This window comes from Pseudophryne corroboree, unplaced genomic scaffold (genome assembly GCF_028390025.1).
Source record: "Pseudophryne corroboree isolate aPseCor3 unplaced genomic scaffold, aPseCor3.hap2 scaffold_751, whole genome shotgun sequence".
NCBI lineage: Eukaryota > Metazoa > Chordata > Amphibia > Anura > Myobatrachidae > Pseudophryne > Pseudophryne corroboree.
Genome location: NW_026970331.1, coordinates 5,001 through 29,522, shown reverse-complemented (window position 1 = coordinate 29,522; position 24,522 = coordinate 5,001). Strand labels below are relative to the sequence as shown.

General features: G+C 51.1%; 1 protein-coding gene across 2 annotated transcripts in view; it reads right to left on the bottom strand.

Moving 5' to 3' along the window:
• Window positions 1-232: 232 nt before the first annotated feature.
• SHC1 (SHC adaptor protein 1) overlaps window positions 233-24,522 on the bottom strand; it is a 25,746-nt gene continuing 1,456 nt past the window's right edge. The window contains exons 1-12 of one of the 2 annotated variants that reach the window (XM_063954838.1): window positions 20,741-22,603; window positions 16,657-16,727; window positions 16,269-16,332; window positions 10,032-10,151; window positions 9,900-9,953; window positions 5,226-5,277; window positions 4,220-4,346; window positions 3,924-4,104; window positions 3,783-3,849; window positions 2,916-3,065; window positions 2,139-2,371; window positions 233-2,035 (exon numbers count right to left, since the gene is read on the bottom strand). In XM_063954838.1, coding sequence (XP_063810908.1) covers window positions 1,907-2,035; window positions 2,139-2,371; window positions 2,916-3,065; window positions 3,783-3,849; window positions 3,924-4,104; window positions 4,220-4,346; window positions 5,226-5,277; window positions 9,900-9,953; window positions 10,032-10,151; window positions 16,269-16,332; window positions 16,657-16,727; window positions 20,741-21,325 — 1,833 coding nt within the window. In that variant the 5' untranslated portion in view covers window positions 21,326-22,603 and the 3' untranslated portion in view covers window positions 233-1,906. Of the gene's footprint in view, window positions 2,036-2,138; window positions 2,372-2,915; window positions 3,066-3,782; window positions 3,850-3,923; window positions 4,105-4,219; window positions 4,347-5,225; window positions 5,278-9,899; window positions 9,954-10,031; window positions 10,152-16,268; window positions 16,333-16,656; window positions 16,728-20,740; window positions 22,604-24,522 lie in introns of those variants that run through there. The other variant, XM_063954839.1, reaches the window with a different exon arrangement.

Genomic DNA, 24,522 nt, shown 5'->3' with positions numbered 1-24,522 from the left:
ACCCCATCCTCTCCGCAGGAGCCCCATCTATCACAGACACAGCTATGTAATGTATATGACCGCCCCCCCCATCCATCTGTACCCCATCCTCTCCGCAGGAGCCCCATCTATCACAGACACAGCTATGTAATGTATATGACCGCCCCCCCCATCCATCTGTACCCCATCCTCTCCGCAGGAGCCCCATCTATCACACAGCTATGTAATGTATATGACCGCCCCCCATCCATCTGTACCCCATCCTCTCCGCAGGAGCCCCATCTATCACACACACAGCTATGTAATGTATATGACCGCCCCCCATCCATCTGTACCCCATCCTCTCCGCAGGAGCCCCATCTATCACACACACAGCTATGTAATGTACATGACCACCCCCCATCCATCTGTACCCCATCCTCTCCGCAGGAGCCCCATCTATCTCACACACCTATGTAATGTATATGACCACCCCCCATCCATCTGTACCCCATCCTCTCCGCAGGAGCCCCATCTATCACACAGACAGCTATGTAATGTATATGACCGCCCCCCATCCATCTGTACCCCATCCTCTCCGCAGGAGCCCCATCTATCACACACACAGCTATGTAATGTATATGACCGCCCCCCATCCATCTGTACCCCATCCTCTCCGCAGGAGCCCCATCTATCACACACACAGCTATGTAATGTACATGACCACCCCCCATCCATCTGTACCCCATCCTCTCCGCAGGAGCCCCATCTATCTCACACACCTATGTAATGTATATGACCACCCCCCATCCATCTGTACCCCATCCTCTCCGCAGGAGCCCCATCTATCACACAGACAGCTATGTAATGTATAAGACTGCCCCCCCTTCCGTCCTCTAGTCTGTAATACAGATCACCTCTCTCCCATCTATGTGTGCCCTATGCTGACCCCAGGGAAGGGAGTAGGTCACTTAGTCTGTAATACAGATCACCGCTGCTCATCCATCCAGAACCTAGACTGTAATGAGGGTACAGTGTTCTCCTCCCTCATGTATCTTCCATGTAGCTCTGCAGCCCAGCCTGTCTCTGTAAACATCCACTGAAGGGCAGGTGCCATACAGACTGGGAACAGGTGCATTGGATCCTGTGTGTCCTCCGCAGATAGGGAGCTGGGACTGGAAAGGTGGGAGCTGGGACTGGAAAGGTGTCCTCTATTTTGGAGTAATAAATCATACAGTCACCCATCTTATTATAATGTAATTGGAAAGAGGACGTCTGTATTGCAGGCGACCCTGGAGCAGTCACACAGAAGGGTCAGAGGTCACCCCCTCTATAATGCAGATTCAGGTATAGGGGAGAGCGGGCCAGCGTAGGAAGGTGACGCTGCCTCCTGCAGCTCCACGGGATGGGATGGACGGATGTTTGAGCAGCGGCGCGGGAGGGCTCAGTGCAGAAATGAAGGGGTACACGGTGGGCGTCTCCAGCATGCAGCAGTTCTGGGACCATAGATTATTGCCATCACCACCAGACACAATAAAAACTGCGGCAGAGTAGGGTAATATCTAGGCCCCCCCATCATGAAATCAGGTGCATCATAAAACCACAAAACATGAAGATCTCTGGAGAAAAGGCACAAATCAGTATTGGTTAGAGTCACAGGATATCGTGTGCTTGAAGGAGCGGGGGCCCGTCTTGTGCTGAGAGGGCGCCATCTTTGTGGGGACATTGTTTCCTCTGGTTACGCTGCCTGTCATCACAGGGCTCCTGCCCAGTTGTGCCGTATTTGTGCACTTAGACCCTACAAATTCCCTGATAGAAGGTGAGGAGTGCTCCCACCGCGGCTGTACGGGAAGAGGCCGCAGGGGACAGGTCACTAACCCCAACAGCAGAGGGGTGAGAAAGGAGGGAGGTTCTGTGGCTCAGACATGGACGAAGCCAAAGGCGGGTCTCACTGTCTCCGCTCCACCGGTTGCTGAAGACACAGCTCACTGCCGGCTGAGATTATAGGTAAGTGATTGTCCATGTGGTAGCTGATGAGGTGGCTGACGCTCTCAAAGCGGTGATCCTTGGTACGAACCTGGCATACGAGAAAGAGATGTGGATTACCAGAGCCTAATTCCATCAGGAAGCCTTGCCACCTGTCTCCACTACGGACCCCAACACAATCCCTTCTCACTCACCACTCCCTCAGGGTCCACCAGCAGCAGATGCTTGGGCTGACCGTTCTGCAGGCCAGTCAGGACATATTGCCCCGGGGTGGTGGTACTCTCTCTCACTAAGAAGTCTCCGTTCACTCTCAGCTGTCTCTCTGCCTCTTTCCTGGTCATCTTTCCATGGTACCACGGCTCCCGCATCAACTGTTCTTCCATGCTGACAACTGATTGACCGGAAGGCAGGGCATCCTCAAACGGCTCTAGAACGGAAGGATAGAAGACATTCATGTTCAGGGAGGACTAACCCTTTATGTCAATTGTCAATAATCCAGTCTTGTCACAGAACCATTACACAGGTTATCCTTACTCCATGACCATTAAATGTACCACTCATCACTCCCCCCTCTCCCCGACATTCATCCACCCAGGTTCTGCCTCTAGGCAGAGGGCCTTTCTTTCCAGTAACCCCCTCTGGTTATATCATATATTCGCTCGTCAGCCCGTCTGCCAGAGGCACTGGAGGAGTTCCTAATGCTCGATTACAAGACGTTGCTTTGACCCACTTCTGTTATATGCCAGAACATCTTAAGCTGTCTACTGGAGGTTATCCAACCTGCCAACACACTCTCCGTGGACTACTCCTAGTAAAAACTCCCTGAGGAACTACAAGTTAGAGATAACAGGCATTGCCCTCAGAAGTCTGACGTCACCGCCACCCCACTGTGACTGACCCATTAACCATTTCCGTGAGATTAGTCTGTCACGGTCTATTCCCAATGTAATACAAGAATATGGTGGACTTACTCATGTCAAAGATGTCTCTCTGTCCATTTGTGGCTCCACGCATAGGCTGGCGCGACTTCTCCAGGTTCTGCACATTAACATAGGAGGGATCATCAAAGAGGTCAGGCCGGTTTATGGGCTTTGCACAAGGCACTGGGAATCTGTCCTTGCCTGAAGGGATAACGGAGAAGTCAGCGAAACAATGTGATGGACAGGTGGTGGTAACGGGAAGGCTAGATAGTCTCTGGGAAGAGGACATGTGGTGGTAGTGGGAAGGTTGGATAGTCTCTGGGAGGAGGAGGAGCACAGCTATTGGGAATGGGAAGGTTGGATAGTCCCAGGGAGGAGGAGGAGAACAGGTTATGGTAGTGGGAAGGCTGGACGGACTCTGGAAGGAGGAGGAGTACATGTAGAGGCAGCAGAAATGGTTGGATAGTCTCAAGGAGGGTAGGATAGGGAAGAGGAGAACAACAGCTGGTGGTAGTGGGAAGATTGGATGGTCTCTGTGGGAGGGGGGCAGCTAGTGATAGTGGTAAGGTTGGATGGTCTCTGGGAGGAAAATAACACTTAGTGGAAGTGAGGAGGTTGGATGGTCTCTGGAATGAGGAGGAAAGAAGTGGTATTGAGAAGGACGGATAGTCTCTAGGGGGATATAGTAGACATGTGGTGTTGGTAGGAAGGTTGAACAATTTGTGGGAGCAGAGAGTGGGACAGGGAGTGTAAGAGGGAAGGTTGGATAGTCTGTGGGAAGAGATATCTGACAGGTGGTGTTAACAGGAGGTTTGGAAAGTCTGTAGGAGAAGACAGTGGACAGGTAGTGTTAGCAGAGGAGTTGGATAGTCCCTGGGAGGATATACAGTGTTAGTCAGTGGGCCAGATGAGTCATACCTTGCATGCTGGGCTGTGGCTGTAGTTTCCGCAAGTCTTGCTCAACCCCAGATATCTGTCCCACTGGCTGTGTAGGGAAGAGGACAGTCATTCAGCTGTACAGTTAACCAAGACCTCCCCCCACTCTTCTGCCATTCTCACCAGTGTGGCCCCCATGTGGTTGGGGCTTTGCCTGGGCACTGCAGGAGCAGCTCCTTCTCGTAATCTCATATCCACCACTCCACCGATTGGCGGCTCTTTCCCTGGGAAGTCATTGTAATATGCATGATCTGGGAGCTCCTCTTCCTCCTCATCCCAAGCGGAGCCATCAAACCCTGCCATCCTGCAAGAATGGTGTGGAGGAATAGGGAGACGTTACTGCTAGGCCATCTCCATGTAATGTACCCTCCATACCTCCCCGCGGCTGGGAGCAGTAACATATAGAGGGGAGAGGGTACCTGTCATGTGGCGTCACTAATTTGGGAGGATTTTTGAGGTACTGCTTGAAGCGGAGTTCAAAGGCCTGTCCAATAGTGCTGATCACATCCTGAGCGAGACCTTCCGGGCACTCCAGGATATGGCAAGCTGCAACATAAGGAGACATATCCATGCTGTGTCACTGGCAGGCCTACCAGCAGAGCCCATCATCCCTGCACAAAGCATGCCCACACCAACTGTGGCACTCTCCTGCTCCCCACCACCCGAGCCAACCAAGGCACCCTGCTGCTCCCCACCACCCGTGCCAACCTCCTGCTCCCCACCACCAGTGCCAACCATGGCACCCTCCTGCTCCCCACCACCCATGCCACCCTCCTGCTCCCCACCACCCGTGCCAACCGTGGCACCCTCCTGCTCCCCACCAACCGTGGCACACTCCTGCTCCCCAACACCCGTGCCACTCTCCTGCTCCCCACCACCCGAGCCAACCGTGGCACCCTGCTGCTCCCCACCACCCGTGCCAACCTCCTGCTCCCCACCACCAGTGCCAACCATGGCACCCTCCTGCTCCCCACCACCCATGCCACCCTCCTGCTCCCCACCAACCGTGGCACCCTCCTGCTCCCCACCACCCGTGGCACCCTCCTGCTCCCCACCACCCGTGCCAACCGTGGCACCCTCCTGCTCCCCACCACCTACGCCGTCCTGGGGAGAGCTCCTGCTCCCCACCAACCGTGGCACCCTCCTGCTCCCCCACCAACCGTGGCACCCTCAGGCTCCCCCACCAACCGTGGCACCCGCCTGCTCCCCCCACCAACCGTGGCACCCGCCTGCTCCCCCCACCAACCGTGGCACCCGCCTGCTCCCCCACCAACCGTGCCAACCTCCTGCTCCCCACCACCGTGGCACCCTCCTGCTCCCTACCACCCGTGCCAACCTCCTGCTCCCAACCACCCGTGCCAACTGTGGCACCCTCCTGCTCCCCAACCCACCATTATCCCAAAGGCCCATGAAGCTGTATTTTACCTCTTTGATTCACTGGATCTTTGGCAACATAAGCAACATATTCCGCAGTGTCCTGCAATCATAGCGAGTCATTATACAGAGATCTGTCTCTCTCTAGATATACACACACACACACACACATATATATATATATATATATATATCTATATCAATCACACACATGCAGAGCCCACACTAATATATATATATATATATATATATATATATATTAGGGAGAGAAAAAAAAAAAGACAGGGGGACTGCGGCATACATACACACATACACACGCGTACAGGGCCTGAGTCAGATGTGGAAAGAAGGCAGAAAACGCAGGTAAGTGTGTCTGGAACACACCGCGCTGCCACGCACGGGGAGGGTGACCCTAATTAGGGCGACAGCCAGTAGGTTGACCCCATATGTTTGATATGGTGGAAAGGATTATGAAAGGAGGGGGGCCCTGGTTTACACACCATAATTAAGTAATGAGGTGCTACTCCTGCCCCACGGACCTGAGCCCCTATAGCTAGTGTTAGGGACTTACCCACCGCGCCAAGGTAGCTTCTCATTGGGTAAGCTCACAGCCCTGGCCAGGATTATGCCAAACGCCTCTGGTTATTACAGATTGAGCTAGTGTGAGATAGTGCACCCCTTGTATGGTGGAAAGGATGACAGGGTCATTAGGGCGACAAATAAACGCAGACAATGCCGTCAAAGCACAGGGAACACCCAATAAGTGCACCGCGTCCTGGGCAGGGAGACTCGCTGCGGCCAGCACGGCTCACTATTGCCAGTCGTAGGCCACGTGAATGGTAACGTATGAACAAGATGGAAATAATGCACACAAAAAAACCCCTTAAACAGTTGTGTCGACCACTTCAACCTGTCAACCTTTTACATGGCGACCTGCTGAGTGTCAGTCATCAGCGGCCGACCTATAGAACATACGCAGGGCGCACACACACAGTATATAAGCCCACGCAGGGCGCACACCACAGTATATAAGCCCACGCAGGGCGCACACACACAGTATATAAGCCCACGCAGGGCGCACACACAGTATATAAGGCCACGCAGGGCGCACACACACAGTATATAAGGCCACGCAGGGCGCACACACACAGTATATAAGCCCACGCAGGGCGCACACACACAGTATACAAGCCCACGCAGGGCGCACACACACAGTATACAAGCCCACGCAGGGCGCACACACACAGTATACAAGCCCACGCAGGGCGCACACACACAGTATACAAGCCCACGCAGGGCGCACACACACAGTATATAAGCCCACGCAGGGCGCACACACACAGTATATAAGCCCACGCAGGGCGCACACACACACAGTATATAAGCCCACGCAGGGCGCACACACACAGTATATAAGGCCACGCAGGGCGCACACACAGTATATAAGCCCACGCAGGGCGCACACACACAGTATATAAGCCCACGCAGGGCGCACACACACAGTATATAAGCCCACGCAGGGCGCACACACACAGTATATAAGCCCACGCAGGGCGCACACACACAGTATATAAGCCCACGCAGGGCGCACACACACAGTATATAAGCCCACGCAGGGCGCACACACACAGTATATAAGCCCACGCAGGGCGCACACACACAGTATATAAGCCCACGCAGGGCGCACACACAGTATATAAGCCCACGCAGGGCGCACACACACAGTATATAAGCCCACGCAGGGCGCACACACAGTATATAAGCACACACAGGGCGCACACACACAGTATATAAGCACACACAGGGCGCACACACACAGTATATAAGCACACACAGGGCGCACACACACAGTATATAAGCACACACAGTATATAAGCCCACGCAGGGCGCACACACACAGTATATAAGCCCACGCAGGGCGCACACACAGTATATAAGCCCACGCAGGGCGCACACACAGTATATAAGCCCACGCAGGGCGCACACACAGTATATAAGCCCACGCAGGGCGCACACACAGTATATAAGCCCACGCAGGGCGCACACACACAGTATATAAGCCCACGCAGGGCGCACACACACAGTATATAAGCCCACGCAGGGCGCACACACACAGTATATAAGCCCACGCAGGGCGCACACACAGTATATAAGCACACACAGGGCGCACACACACAGTATATAAGCACACACAGGGCGCGCACACACAGTATATAAGCACACACAGGGCGCACACACACAGTATATAAGCCCACGCAGGGCGCACACACACAGTATATAAGCCCACGCAGGGCGCACACACACAGTATATAAGCCCACGCAGGGCGCACACACACAGTATATAAGCCCACGCAGGGCGCGCACACACACAGTATATAAGCCCACGCAGGGCACACATAGTATATAAGCACACGCAGGGCACACATGGTATATAAGCCCACGCAGGGCGCACACACACAGTATATAAGCCCACGCAGGGCGCGCACACACACAGTATATAAGCCCACGCAGGGCGCACACACACAGTATATAAGCCCACGCAGGGCGCACACACACAGTATATAAGCCCACGCAGGGCGCACACACACAGTATATAAGCCCACGCAGGGCGCACACACACAGTATATAAGCCCACGCAGGGCGCACACACACAGTATATAAGCCCACGCAGGGCGCGCACACACAGTATATAAGCCCACGCAGGGCGCGCACACACAGTATATAAGCCCACGCAGGGCGCGCACACACACAGTATATAAGCCCACGCAGGGCGCACACACACAGTATATAAGCCCACGCAGGGCGCACACACACAGTATATAAGCCCACGCAGGGCGCACACACACAGTATATAAGCCCACGCAGGGCGCACACACACAGTATATAAGCCCACGCAGGGCGCACACACACAGTATATAAGCCCACGCAGGGCGCACACACACAGTATATAAGCCCACGCAGGGCGCACACACACAGTATATAAGCCCACGCAGGGCGCACACACACAGTATATAAGGCCACGCAGGGCGCACACACACAGTATATAAGCCCACGCAGGGCGCACACACACAGTATATAAGCCCACGCAGGGCGCACACACACAGTATATAAGCCCACGCAGGGCGCACACACACAGTATATAAGCCCACGCAGGGCGCACACACACAGTATATAAGCCCACGCAGGGCGCACACACACAGTATATAAGCCCACGCAGGGCGCACACACACAGTATATAAGCCCACGCAGGGCGCACACACAGTATATAAGCCCACGCAGGGCGCACACACACAGTATATAAGCCCACGCAGGGCGCACACACAGTATATAAGCACACACAGGGCGCACACACACAGTATATAAGCACACACAGGGCGCACACACACAGTATATAAGCACACACAGGGCGCACACACACAGTATATAAGCACACACAGGGCGCACACACACAGTATATAAGCCCACGCAGGGCGCACACACACAGTATATAAGCCCACGCAGGGCGCACACACAGTATATAAGCCCACGCAGGGCGCACACACAGTATATAAGCCCACGCAGGGCGCACACACAGTATATAAGCCCACGCAGGGCGCACACACAGTATATAAGCCCACGCAGGGCGCACACACACAGTATATAAGCCCACGCAGGGCGCACACACACAGTATATAAGCCCACGCAGGGCGCGCACACACAGTATATAAGCCCACGCAGGGCGCACACACACAGTATATAAGCCCACGCAGGGCGCACACACAGTATATAAGCACACACAGGGCGCACACACACAGTATATAAGCACACACAGGGCGCACACACACAGTATATAAGCGCACACACACAGTATATAAGCCCACGCAGGGCGCACACACACAGTATATAAGCCCACGCAGGGCGCACACACACAGTATATAAGCCCACGCAGGGCGCGCACACACACAGTATATAAGCCCACGCAGGGCACACATAGTATATAAGCACACGCAGGGCACACATGGTATATAAGCCCACGCAGGGCACACACACACAGTATATAAGCCCACGCAGGGCGCACACACACAGTATATAAGCCCACGCAGGGCGCACACACACAGTATATAAGCCCACGCAGGGCGCACACACACAGTATATAATCCCACGCAGGGCGCACACACACAGTATATAAGCCCACGCAGGGCGCACACACACAGTATATAAGCCCACGCAGGGCGCACACACACAGTATATAAGCCCACGCAGGGCGCACACACACAGTATATAAGCCCACGCAGGGCGCGCACACACAGTATATAAGCCCACGCAGGGCGCACACACACAGTATATAAGCCCACGCAGGGCGCACACACACAGTATATAAGCCCACGCAGGGCGCACACACACAGTATATAAGCCCACGCAGGGCACACATAGTATATAAGCACACACAGGGCGCACACACACAGTATATAAGCACACACAGGGCACACACAGTATATAAGCCCACGCAGGGCGCACACACACAGTATATAAGCCCACGCAGGGCGCACACACACAGTATATAAGCCCACGCAGGGCGCACACACACAGTATATAAGCCCACGCAGGGCGCACACACACAGTATATAAGCACACACAGGGCACACACAGTATATAAGCCCACGCAGGGCGCACACACACAGTATATAAGCACACACAGGGCACACACAGTATATAAGCACACGCAGGGCACACACAGTGGCTCACCGGATCTCCCCCAGAGGCGAATGATATGGATTGCATGTGGTGATTTGCAATGATCTGTGGGAGAGAGAACACAACAAGGTATAGAGTAGATACGTCACCGGGTGGGGTCACCCGCAGCCCCGCCCCTCTCACCTGCTTGCAGTCTGATGCCATGAGGTTCAGGCTGCTGGTTGATACGGTCAGGGTGATGGGCATTCCCGCAAACTTCAGGTTGCACTTACCCAGGATGGAATTCAGGGACCGGCCGCTCGTCTTGGAGGAGACAAAACAGATGGTCATAAAGTTTCCAGACTGATCAATAACGCTGGTCTGTTCCATCACCCCGACCACCAGGCACACGTCACACCCCTCAGCCCACACCCACCCATTATCAGTCCCAGGTATTGATCCCAGCACTGAGCTCCAGGGCCTGACAGGAAGTCTACAGCCATGCCACAGGCCGGGATTAACCCTTGCATGCCCAAATCCGTACTGCACAGCACGGTACACTACAGGCACAAAAACACATGGACAGCAGCCTGTACCACAATATTATCACATCTCATCACACTACACCAATGCACAGCAACAAGTCTCACCTAAATCCCACTACCCTGACTGAGGCCACCCACTGTGTCTCTATAAGAGTCCTGTACAGCAGTCACTCTCACCTGGTGATATCTCTCTATACACTCAGTGACCCTGGCTCACACTACCTAGACTATATACATCACTATCAGGTAATTACTATAATACAGCCACCTATTGTGTCTCTATAAGAGTCCTGTACAGCAGTCACTCTCACCTGGTGATATCTCTATACACTCAGTGATCCTGGCTCACACTACCTAGACTATATACATCACTATCAGGTAATTACTATAATACAGCCACCTATTGTGTCTCTATAAGAGTCCTGTACAGCAGTCACTCTCACCTGGTGATATCTCTATACACTCAGTGATCCTGGCTCACACTACCTAGACTATATTCATCACTATCAGGTAATTACTATAATACAGCCACCTATTGTGTCTCTATAAGAGTCCTGTACAGCAGTCACTCTCACCTGGTGATATCTCTCTATACACTCAGTGACCCTGGCTCACACTACCTAGACTATATACATCACTATCAGGTAATTACTATAATACAGCCACCTATTGTGTCTCTATAAGAGCCCTGTACAGCAGTCACTCTCACCTGGTGATATCTCTATACACTCAGTGACCCTGGCTCACACTACCTAGACTATATACATCACTATCAGGTAATTACTATAATACAGCCACCTATTGTGTCTCTATAAGAGCCCTGTACAGCAGTCACTCTCACCTGGTGATATCTCTCTATACACTCAGTGATCCTGGCTCACACTACCTAGGCTATATACATCACTATCAGGTAATTACTATAATACAGCTGCCTATTGCGTCTCTAATAGAGTCCTGTACAGCAGTCACTCTCACCTGGTGATATCTCTATACACTCAGTGACCCTGGCTCACACTACCTAGGTTATATACATCACTATCAGGTAATTACTATAATACAGCCACCTATTGTGTCTCTATAAGAGCCCTGTACAGCAGTCACTCTCACCTGGTGATATCTCTCTATACACTCAGTGATCCTGTCTCACACTACCTAGACTATATACATCACTATCAGGTAATTACTATAATACAGCCACCTATTGTGTCTCTATAAGAGTCCTGTACAGCAGTCACTCTCACCTGGTGATATCTCTATATACACTCAGTGATCCTGGCTCACACTACCTAGACTATATACATCACTATCAGGTAATTACTATAATACAGCCACCTATTGTCTCTCTATAAGAGCCCGGTACAGCAGTCACTCTCACCTGGTGATATCTCTCTATACACTCAGTGATCCTGGCTCACACTACCTAGACTATATACATCACTATCAGGTAATTACTATAATACAGCCACCTATTGTGTCTCTATAAGAGCCCTGTACAGCAGTCACTCTCACCTGGTGATATCTCTATACACTCAGTGATCCTGGCTCACACTACCTAGGCTATATACATCACTATCAGGTAATTACTATAATACAGCCACCTATTGTGTCTCTATAAGAGCCCTGTACAGCAGTCACTCTCACCTGGTGATATCTCTATACACTCAGTGATCCTGGCTCACACTACCTAGGCTATATACATCACTATCAGGTAATTACTATAATACAGCCACCTATTGTGTCTCTATAAGAGCCCTGTACAGCAGTCACTCTCACCTGGTGATATCTCTATACACTCAGTGATCCTGGCTCACACTACCTAGACTATATATATCACTATCAGGTAATTACTATAATACAGCCACCTATTGTGTCTCTATAAGAGTCCTGTACAGCAGTCACTCTCACCTGGTGATATCTCTCTATACACTCAGTGATCCTGGCTCACACTACCTAGACTATATACATCACTATCAGGTAATTACTATAATACAGCCGCCTATTGTGTCTCTATAAGAGTCCTGTACAGCAGTCACTCTCACCTGGTGATATCTCTATACACTCAGTGATCCTGGCTCACACTACCTAGACTATATACATCACTATCAGGTAATTACTATAATACAGCCACCTATTGTGTCTCTATAAGAGTCCTGTACAGCAGTCACTCTCACCTGGTGATATCTCTATACACTCAGTGATCCTGGCTCACACTTCCTAGACTATATACATCACTATCAGGTAATTACTATAATACAGCCACCTATTGTGTCTCTATAAGAGTCCTGTACAGCAGTCACTCTCACCTGGTGATATCTCTATACACTCAGTGATCCTGGCTCACACTACCTAGGCTATATACATCACTATCAGGTAATTACTATAATACAGCCACCTATTGTGTCTCTATAAGAGCCCTGTACAGCAGTCACTCTCACCTGGTGATACCTCTATACACTCAGTGATCCTGGCTCACACTACCTAGGCTATATACATCACTATCAGGTAATTATTATAATACAGCCACCTATTGTGTCTCTATAAGAGCCCTGTACAGCAGTCACTCTCACCTGGTGATATCTCTATACACTCAGTGATCCTGGCTCACACTACCTAGACTATATACATCACTATCAGGTAATTACTATAAATACAGCCACCTATTGTGTCTCTATAAGAGCCCTGTACAGCAGTCACTCTCACCTGGTGATATCTCTCTATACACTCAGTGATCCTGTCTCACACTACCTAGACTATATACATCACTATCAGGTAATTACTATAATACAGCCACCTATTGTGTCTCTATAAGAGTCCTGTACAGCAGTCACTCTCACCTGGTGATATCTCTATACACTCAGTGATCCTGGCTCACACTACCTAGGCTATATACATCACTATCAGGTAATTACTATAATACAGCCACCTATTGTGTCTCTATAAGAGTCCTGTACAGCAGTCACTCTCACCTGGTGATATCTCTATACACTCAGTGATCCTGGCTCACACTACCTAGACTATATACATCACTATCAGGTAATTACTATAATACAGCCACCTATTGTGTCTCTATAAGAGTCCTGTACAGCAAGCAGTCACTCTCACCTGGTGATATCTCTATACACTCAGTGACCCTGGCTCACACTACCTAGACTATATACATCACTATCAGGTAATTACTATAATACAGCCACCTATTGTGTCTCTATAAGAGCCCTGTACAGCAGTCACTCTCACCTGGTGATATCTCTATACACTCAGTGATCCTGGCTCACACTACCTAGATTATATACATCACTATCAGGTAATTACTATAATACAGCCACCTATTGTGTCTCTATAAGAGTCCTGTACAGCAGTCACTCTCACCTGGTGATATCTCTATACACTCAGTGATCCTGGCTCACACTACCTAGGCTATATACATCACTATCAGGTAATTACTATAATACAGCCGCCTATTGTGTCTCTATAAGAGTCCTGTACAGCAGTCACTCTCACCTGGTGATATCTCTATACACTCAGTGATCCTGGCTCACACTACCTAGACTATATACATCACTATCAGGTAATTACTATAATACAGCCACCTATTGTGTCTCTATAAGAGTCCTGTACAGCAGTCACTCTCACCTGGTGATATCTCTCTATACACTCAGTGATCCTGGCTCACACTACCTAGGCTATATACATCACTATCAGGTAATTACTATAATACAGCCACCTATTGTGTCTCTATAAGAGCCCTGTACAGCAGTCACTCTCACCTGGTGATATCTCTATACACTCAGTGATCCTGGCTCACACTACCTAGGCTATATACATCACTATCAGGTAATTACTATAATACAGCCGCCTATTGTGTCTCTATAAGAGCCCTGTACAGCAGTCACTCTCACCTGGTGATATCTCTATACACTCAGTGACCCTGGCTCACACTACCTAGGCTATATACATAACTATCAGGTAATTACTATAATACAGCCACCTATTGTGTCTCTATAAGAGTCCTGTACAGCAGTCACTCTCACCTGGTGATATCTCTATACACTCAGTGATCCTGGATCACACTACCTAGACTATATACATCACTATCAGGTAATTACTATAATACAGCCACCTATTGTGTCTCTATAAGAGCCCTGTACAACAGTCACTCTCACCTGGTGATATCTCTATACACTCAGTGATCCTGTCTCACACTACCTAGGCTATATACATAACTATCAGGTAATTACTATAATACAGCCACCTATTGTGTCTCTATAAGAGCCCTGTACAGCAGTCACTCTCACCTGGTGATATCTCTATACACTCAGTGATCCTGGCTCACACTACCTAGGCTATATACATCACTATCAGGTAATTACTATAATACAGCCACCTATTGTGTCTCTATAAGAGCCCTGTACAGCAGTCACTCTCACCTGGTGATATCTCTATACACTCAGTGATCCTGTCTCACACTACCTAGGCTATATACATCACTATCAGGTAATTACTATAATACAGCCACCTATTGTGTCTCTATAAGAGCCCTGTACAGCAGTCACTCTCACCTGGTGATATCTCTCTATACACTCAGTGACCCTGGCTCACACTACCTAGGCTATATACATCACTATCAGGTAATTACTATAATACAGCCACCTATTGTGTCTCTATAAGAGCCCTGTACAGCAGTCACTCTCACCTGGTGATATCTCTATACACTCAGTGATCCTGGCTCACACTACCTAGACTATATACATCACTATCAGGTAATTACTATAATACAGCCACCTATTGTGTCTCTATAAGAGTCCTGTACAGCAGTCACTCTCACCTGGTGATATCTCTATACACTCAGTGATCCTGGCTCACACTACCTAGGCTATATACATCACTATCAGGTAATTACTATAATACAGCCACCTATTGTGTCTCTATAAGAGTCCTGTACAGCAGTCACTCTCACCTGGTGATATCTCTCTATACACTCAGTGATCCTGGCTCACACTACCTAGGCTATATACATCACTATCAGGTAATTACTATAATACAGCCACCTATTGTGTCTCTATAAGAGCCCTGTACAGCAGTCACTCTCACCTGGTGATATCTCTCTATACACTCAGTGATCCTGGCTCACACTACCTAGGCTATACACATCACTATCAGGTAATTACTATAATACAGCCGCCTATTGTGTCTCTATAAGAGTCCTGTACAGCAGTCACTCTCACCTGGTGATATCTCTCTATACACTCAGTGATCCTGGCTCACACTACCTAGGCTATATACATCACTATCAGGTAATTACTATAATACAGCCACCTATTGTGTCTCTATAAGAGTCCTGTACAGCAGTCACTCTCACCTGGTGATATCTCTATACACTCAGTGATCCTGGCTCACACTACCTAGACTATATACATCACTATCAGGTAATTACTATAATACAGCCACCTATTGTGTCTCTATAAGAGTCCTGTACAGCAGTCACTCTCACCTGGTGATATCTCTATACACTCAGTGATCCTGGATCACACTACCTAGACTATATACATCACTATCAGGTAATTACTATAATACAGCCAACTATTGTGTCTCTATAAGAGTCCTGTACAGCAGTCACTCTCACCTGGTGATATCTCTCTATACACTCAGTGACCCTGGCTCACACTACCTAGACTATATACATCACTATCAGGTAATTACTATAATACAGTACCTCAATAGAGCACTATAGCAGCAGTGACTGACTTAGCATATGGTAGACAATACGTTTGGTTGCTATAGGATACCCCATTGTTTGGAAATAAAGTGGACACCTGTGGCAATGAGACAGGTTTTGTTGCACAAAGCAGGAAAACATAGAAGTCTCCCCTTCTGAAGGGCAGCGCCAGCTGTTACTCACCTTACGCCTCCGCAGAGCCCCCTTTGCCCCTGGCACGGCTTCGCACACCAAGCTAATGGCTTCCCTGTGTGGACAGATGGGAAGTTCTTACACATTACATTGGAATGATGCTGCAGACATGAAAATGCCCCCTGAGCAGAACTCTCCCCCACCATGTGTCCAGTACAGTATGTCCCTGTGTCACCCACTGCCCCCCACCCTCACAGCTGCCCAGCTCCCTTCCTACATCATGAGTGTACAGTGAGAGAAAAGCCACATACATAATAACACAGTATAATCAGATGTGCGGGCTCCTAGCGCAGGACATTCATTCCCCAGTGACGCTCTATCCACGTGTCTATGTCACACCAGCATACACATCCCGTGCCATGTGACCAGCGCCTCTTACCGTGTGACTTGGGTCCGGGTATTGAAGTCCAGAGCCCGCATAGACTGCAGAACCTCCACGCAGCCCATATACTGAAAGAAGATCGATGTGTAGTGTCAGTACAGGAGTAGCAGAGAGACACGGGACAGGATGCAGGTGTAGTGTCAGTACAGGAGTACCAGAGAGACACGGGACAGGATGCAGGTGTAGTGTCAGTACAGGAGTACCAGAGAGACACGGGACAGGATGGAGGTGTAGTGTCAGTACAGGAGTAGCAGAGAGACACGGGACAGGATGGAGGTGTAGTGTCAGTACAGGAATAGCAGAGAGACACGGGACAGGATGCAGGTGTAGTGTCAGTACAGGAGTAGCAGAGAGACACGGGACAGGATGGAGGTGTAGTGTCAGTACAGGAATAGCAGAGAGACACGGGACAGGATGCAGGTGTAGTGTCAGTACAGGAGTAGCAGAGAGACACGGGACAGGATGCAGGTGTAGTGTCAGTACAGGAATAGCAGAGAGACACGGGACAGGATGCAGGTGTAGTGTCAGTACAGGAGTAGCAGAGAGACACGGGACAGGATGGAGGTGTAGTGTCAGTACAGGAGTAGCAGAGAGACACGGGACAGGATGCAGGTGTAGTGTCAGTACAGGAGTAGCAGAGAGACACGGGACAGGATGAAGGTGTAGTGTCAGTACAGGAGTAGCAGAGAGACACGGGACAGGATGGAGGTGTAGTGTCAGTACAGGAGTAGCAGAGAGACACGGGACAGGATGCAGGTGTAGTGTCAGTACAGGAGTAGCAGAGAGACACGGGACAGGATGAAGGTGTAGTGTCAGTACAGGAGTAGCAGAGAGACACGGGACAGGATGAAGGTGTAGTGTCAGTACAGGAGTAGCAGAGAGACACGGGACAGGATGGAGGTGTAGTGTCAGTACAGGAGTAGCAGAGAGACACGGGACAGGATGCAGGTGTAAGGTCAATACAGGGGTAGCAGAGAGACACGGGACAGGAAGGATGAGTAGTGTCAGTACAGGAGTAGTGGCAATGGGTGGTCAGGGGTGGAATAGTGGCAATGGGTGGTCAGGGGTGGAATAGTGGCAATGGGTGGTCAGGGGTGGAATAGTGGCAATGGGTGGTCAGGGGTGGAATAGTGGCAATGGGTGGTCAGGGGTGGAATAGTGGCAATGGGTGGTCAGGGGTGGAATAGTGGCAATGGGTGGTCAGGGGTGGAATAGTGGCAATGGGTGGTCAGGGGTGGAATAGTGGCAATGGGTGGTCAGGGGTGGAATAGTGGCAATGGGTGGTCAGGGGTGGAATAGTGGCAATGGGTGGTCAGGGGTGGAATAGTGGCAATGGGTGGTCAGGGGTGGCATAGTGGCAATGGGTGGTCAGGGGTGGCATAGTGGCAATGGGTGGTCAGGGGTGGCAATGGGTGGTCAGGGGTGGCAATGGGTGGCCAGAGGTGGAATAGTGGTAATGGATGGTCAGGGGTGCAGGGTCAGTACAGGAATAGTGGTAATGGGTGGTCAGGGGTGTAGTGTCAGTACAGGAGTAGTGGCAATGGGTGGTCAGGGGTGGAATAATGGCAATGGGTAGTCAGGGGTGGAATAGTGGCAATGGGTGATCAGGGGTGGAATAGTGGCAATGGGTGGTCAGGGGTGCAGGGTCAGTACAGGAATAGTGGTAATGGGTGGTCAGGGGTGTAGTCGGTACAGGAGTAGTGGCAATGGGTGGTCAGGGGTGGATTAGTGGCAATGGGTGGAATAGTGGCAATGGGTGGTCAGGGGTCGAATAGTGGCAATGGGTGGTCAGGGGTCGAATAGTGGCAATGGGTGGTCAGGGGTCGAATAGTGGCAATGGGTGGTCAGGGGTCGAATAGTGGCAATGGGTGGTCAGGGGTCGAATAGTGGCAATGGGTGGTCAGGGGTCGAATAGTGGCAATGGGTGGTCAGGGGTCGAATAGTGGCAATGGGTGGTCAGGGGTCGAATAGTGGCAATGGGTGGTCAGGGGTCGAATAGTGGCAATGGGTGGTCAGGGGTCGAATAGTGGCAATGGGTGGTCAGGGGTCGAATAGTGGCAATGGGTGGTCAGGGGTCGAATAGTGGCAATGGGTGGTCAGGGGTCGAATAGTGGCAATGGGTGGTCAGGGGTCGAATAGTGGCAATGGGTGGTCAGGGGTAGAATAGTGGCAATGGGTGGTCAGGGGTCGAAAAGTGGCAATGGGTGGTCAAGGGTCGAATAGTGGCAATGGGTGGTCAAGGGTCGAATAGTGGCAATGGGTGGTCAGGGGTGGCAATGGGTGGTCAGGGGTGGCAATGGGTGGTCAGAGGTGGAATAGTGGTAATGGGTGGTCAGGGGTGCAGGGTCAGTACAGGAATAGTGGTAATGGGTGGTCAGGGGTGTAGTGTCAGTACAGAAGTAGTGGCAATGGGTGGTCAGGGGTAGAATAGTGGCAATGGGTGGTCAGGGGTGGAATAGTGGCAATGGGTGGTCAGGGGTGGAATAGTGGTCAGGGGTGCAGGGTCAGTACAGGAATAGTGGTAATGGGTGGTCAGGGGTGTAGTGTCGGTACAGGAGTAGTAGTAATGGGTGGTCAGGAGTGTAGTGTCAGTACAGGAGTAGTGGTAAATGGTGGGTCAGGGATGTAGTGTCAGTACAGGAGTAGTGGTAATGGATGGCCAGGGATGTAGTGTCAGCACAGGAATAGTGGTAACGGGTGGTTAGGGGTGCAGGGTCAGTACAGGAATAGTGGTAATGGGTGGCCAGGGGTGCAGGGTCAGTACAGGAATAGTGGTAATGGTGGGTCAGGGATGTAGTGTCAGTACAGGAATAGTGGTAATGGGTGGCCAGGGGTGCAGGGTCAGTACAGGAATAGTGGTAAGGGGTGTAGTGTCAGTACAGGAGTAGTGGTAATGGGTGGTCAGGGGTGTAGTGTCAGTGCAGGAGTAGTGGTAATGGGTGGTCAGGGGTTTAGTGTCGGTACAGGAGTAGTGGTAATGTGTGGTCAGGGGTGTAGTGTCAGTACAGGAATAGTGGTAATGGTGGTCAGGGGTGTAGTGTCAGTGCAGGAGTAGTGGTAATGTGTGGTCAGGGGTGTAGTGTCAGTACAGGAATAGTGGTAATGGTGGGACAGAGGTGGAGTAGTGGTAATGGGTGGTCAGGGGTGTAGTATCAGTACAGGAGTAGTGGTAATGGTGGTCAGGGGTATAGTGTCAGTACAGGAATAGTGTTAATGGTGGTCAGAGGTGTAGTGTCAGTACAGGAATAGTGGTAATGGTGGTCAGAGGTGTAGTGTCAGTACAGGAATAGTGGTAATGGTGGGACAGAGGTGGAGTAGTGGTAATGGGTGGTCAGGGATGTAGGGTCAGTACAGGAGTAGTGGTAATGGGCGGTCAGGGGTTTAGTGTCGGTACAGGAGTAGTGGTAATGGGTGGTCAGGGGTGTAGTGTCGGTACAGGAATAGTGGTAACGGGTGGTCAGGGGTGCAGTGTCAGTACAGGAATAGCGGTAACGGGTGGTCAGGAGTGGAATAGTGGTAATGGGTGGTCAGGGGTGTAGTGTCAGTACAGGAACAGTGGTAACGGGTGGTCAGGGGTGCAGTGTCAGTACAGGAATAGTGGTAACGGGTGGTCAGGGGTGCAGTGTCAGTACAGGAATAGCGGTAACGGGTGGTCAGGGGTGTAGTGTCAGTACAGGAATAGTGGTAACGGGTGGTCAGGGGTGTAGTGTCAGTACAGGAATAGTGGTAACGGGTGGTCAGGGGTGGAATAGTGGTAACGGGTGGTCAGGGGTGTAGTGTCAGTACAGGAATAGTGGTAACGGGTGGTCAGGGGTGGAATAGTGGTAACGGGTGGTCAGGAGTGTAGTGTCAGTACAGGAATAGTGGTAACGGGTGGTCAGGGGTGGAATAGTGGTAACGGGTGGTCAGGGGTGTAGTGTCAGTACAGGAATAGTGGTAACGGGTGGTCAGGGGTGTAGTGTCAGTACAGGAATAGTGGTAACGGGTTGTCAGGGGTGTAGTGTCAGTACAGGAATAGTGGTTGGTCAGCGGTGTAGTATCATACACTGTCAGTCTGGGCCCGGTGTCGGCACGTCCTTACCCTGACGAGATAGGAGACTCCGGGACCCATCACTTTGTCATCCGGGTGCAGCCAGCCACGAGTGGGCTTATTGACGAAGCTGCCATGCCTGGTCCACTCGTCCCCCGCCAGCTGGCCTCCTTCCACTCTGGACTTCCTCCCACAGCTCAGCTTGTTCATATCCTGGGAAAAAACAGTAAAAGTCCTCCCTGAGTCCGGGCTGTTCTCCGCCTGATCCCCGGGGCTGCCCGTCTCCTTCCCTGCCCCCGAGGAGAAGCTGCGCAGGCTGAGGAGATTGGCCGGGTTAGACAGTTTGAGGTTGGCCATTTTGGGAAAGAAGGAGCAGAGCGTGGTGGGGCTGTCCTCGGATTCTGAGGAAAGCTCGGCCAGGGGCAGCATAGGGGCCAGAGAAGAGGAGGAGGAGGAGCTGGGCATAGACTGGGCCACCATGATCTCCACGGAGGGAGTCGGGGGCCCCGTGCCTACGGCATCCTCCGCAGAGCTGACGGACTCATTGCGCAGGTGGTTGTACTTGGTTTTGGGCAAGAGATCCATGATGCCGGCCGGCAGCTTGCACTCTACAGCAACGAAGGGTCCGGGTCTCATAGTCCGGTGGCAGCAACAACACAGAAGGCAGAACGTTACACCCGAGCCCCCTCAGATGTCATGTTATAGGGTGCTCACCAGCTCCAGTGCAGAAGCCGTCAGCCCAGAGCCAGGGCCGCACACTCCCCCCCTGAGAAATCAATGAATGCCATCACTGTGGAGAGCCCCTGAGCCGTGTGACAGGAGCGGGGCAGTATCCTGCGGAAGGAAGCACGGGGATGCCGGTGTATCAGCAGGAAGAGGTGACAGGGAGAGGAACGGTCAGCTGCACAGGAGGTGCTGGGCCGAGCAGCAGTCAGTCAGGAGACATCTCAGCTCTCTTCCATCTCTGCCTGTCCCAGGAGAGGACCAGTCTGCATGAATGGCTGATTACCCATTCACATTCTCCCAGAGATAAGAGGCGGTCTGGCCAATGGCAGGCTCTCTGCTGACTCACAGACCTCGCTGACAGGAAGAGAGGCTCGAGGCACGCAGGAGGATCACACTGGCTCGTTTCCTCTGCCAGAGAGCCGAGCGGCCCTCAGCAAAACAGCTCGTAATTACATTCCACCCCCAGACACGCCTGCCCGCCACCAGAGCTCGCAATCTAATTGTGGGCACAGCCTATGCTGCTTAGCGTTGCCTGGAAAGAGGTGCGGCCGCCCCCCATACTACCACTCCCGTCATCCCCGGTCACAGGTGCCCTGACTGCGGCAGAGACTGAGCCTTGTGCAGGATACAGTCATTAACACGCTGCATCGTTAGGCTCTGTTGTCATGGAGACAACTCATTTATTACAAGCCAGATAACACGCCAAGAGCTCAGCCTGTACCACAGGACAGTAAGAAAAGTGTTCCAGTATATCCCCAGCACAACCGTTACTGCCCGCACTGCGCTCCATGCCCTGTATATAGGGGTTACTACAGACAGAACCAGCACATCAGCAGAACAGTTACTGCCCGCACTGCGTTACACGTCCTGTATATAGGAGTCACTGCGGACAGAACCAGCACACCAGCAGAACCATTACTGCCCGCACTGCGCTCCATGCCCTGTATATAGGGGTTACTACGGACAGAACCAGCACATCAGCAGAACAGTTACTGCCTGCACTGCGTTACACGTCCTGTATATAGGGGTCACTGCGGACAGAACCAGCACATCAGCAGAACAGTTACTGCCCGCACTGCGTTACATGTCCTGTATATAGGGGTCACTGCGGACAGAACCAGCACATCAGCAGAACCGTTACATGTCCTGTATATAGGGGTTACTACAGACAGAACCAGCACATCAGCAGAACCGTTACATGCCCTGTATATAGGGGTTACTACGGACAGAACCAGCACATCAGCAGAACCATTACTGCCCGCACTGCGTTACACGTCCTGTATATAGGGGTCACTACGGACAGAACCAGCACATCAGCAGAACCGTTACATGCCCTGTATATAGGGGTTACTACGGACAGAACCAGCACATCAGCAGAACCATTACTGCCCGCACTGCGTTACACGTCCTGTATATAGGGGTCACTACGGACAGAACCAGCACATCAGCAGAACAGTTACTGCCCACACTGCACTCCATGCCCTGTATATAGGGGTTACTACAGACAGAACCAGCACATCAGCAGAACCGTTACTGCCCGCACTGCGTTACACGCCCTGTATATAGGGGTCACTGCGGACAGAACCAGCACACCAGCAGAACAGTTACTGCCCGCACTGCGAGACATGTCCTGTATATAGGGGTTACTACAGACAGAACCAGCACATCAGCAGAACCGTTACATGCCCTGTATATAGGGGTTACTACGGACAGAACCAGCACATCAGCAGAACCGTTACATGTCCTGTATATAGGGGTTACTACGGACAGAACCAGCACATCAGCAGAACCGTTACATGTCCTGTATATAGGGGTTACTACGGACAGAACCAGCACACCAGCAGAACCGTTACTGCCCGCACTGCGTTACATGTCCTGTATATAGGGGTCACTGCGGAGAGAACCAGCACATCAGCAGAACCGTTACATGCCCTGTATATAGGGGTTACTACGGACAGAACCAGCACATCAGCAGAACCGTTACATGTCCTGTATATAGGGGTTACTACGGACAGAACCAGCACATCAGCAGAACCGTTACATGTCCTGTATATAGGGGTTACTACAGACAGAACCAGCACATCAGCAGAACCGTTACATGTCCTGTATATAGGGGTTACTACGGACAGAACCAGCACATCAGCAGAACCGTTACTGCCCGCACTGCGTTACATGTCCTGTATATAGGGGTTACTACAGACAGAACCAGCACATCAGCAGAACCGTTACATGTCCTGTATATAGGGGTTACTACGGACAGAACCAGCACATCAGCAGAAACCGTTACATGTCCTGTATATAGGGGTTACTACAGACAGAACCAGCACATCAGCAGAACCGTTACATGTCCTGTATATAGGGGTTACTACGGACAGAACCAGCACATCAGCAGAACGTTACTGCCGCAGCACTGCGTTACATGTCCTGTATACAGGGGTTACTACAGACAGAACCAGCACATCAGCAGAACCGTTACATGTCCTGTATATAGGGGTTACTACGGACAAGAACCAGCACAATCAGCAGAACCGTACATGCCCTGTATATAGGGTTACTACGGACAGAACCAGCACATCAGCAGAACCGTTACATGTCCTGTATATAGGGGTTACTACGGACAGAACCAGCACATAAGCAGAACCGTTACATGTCCTGTATATAGGGGTTACTACGGACAGAACCAGCACATCAGCAGAACCGTTACATGCCCTGTATATAGGGGTTACTAACGGACAGAACCAGCACATCAGCAGAACCGTTACATGTCCTGTATATAGGGGTTACTACGGACAGAACCAGCACATAAGCAGAACCGTTACATGTCCTGTATATAGGGGTTACTACAGACAGAACCAGCACATCAGCAGAACCGTTACATGTCCTGTATATAGGGGTTACTACGGACAGAACCAGCACATCAGCAGAACCGTTACATGTCCTGTATATAGGGGTTACTACGGACAGAACCAGCACATCAGCAGAACCGTTACATGTCCTGTATATAGGGGTTACTACGGACAGAACCAGCACATCAGCAGAACCGTTACTGCCCGCACTGCGTTACATGTCCTGTATATAGGGGTCACTACGGACAGAACCAGCACACC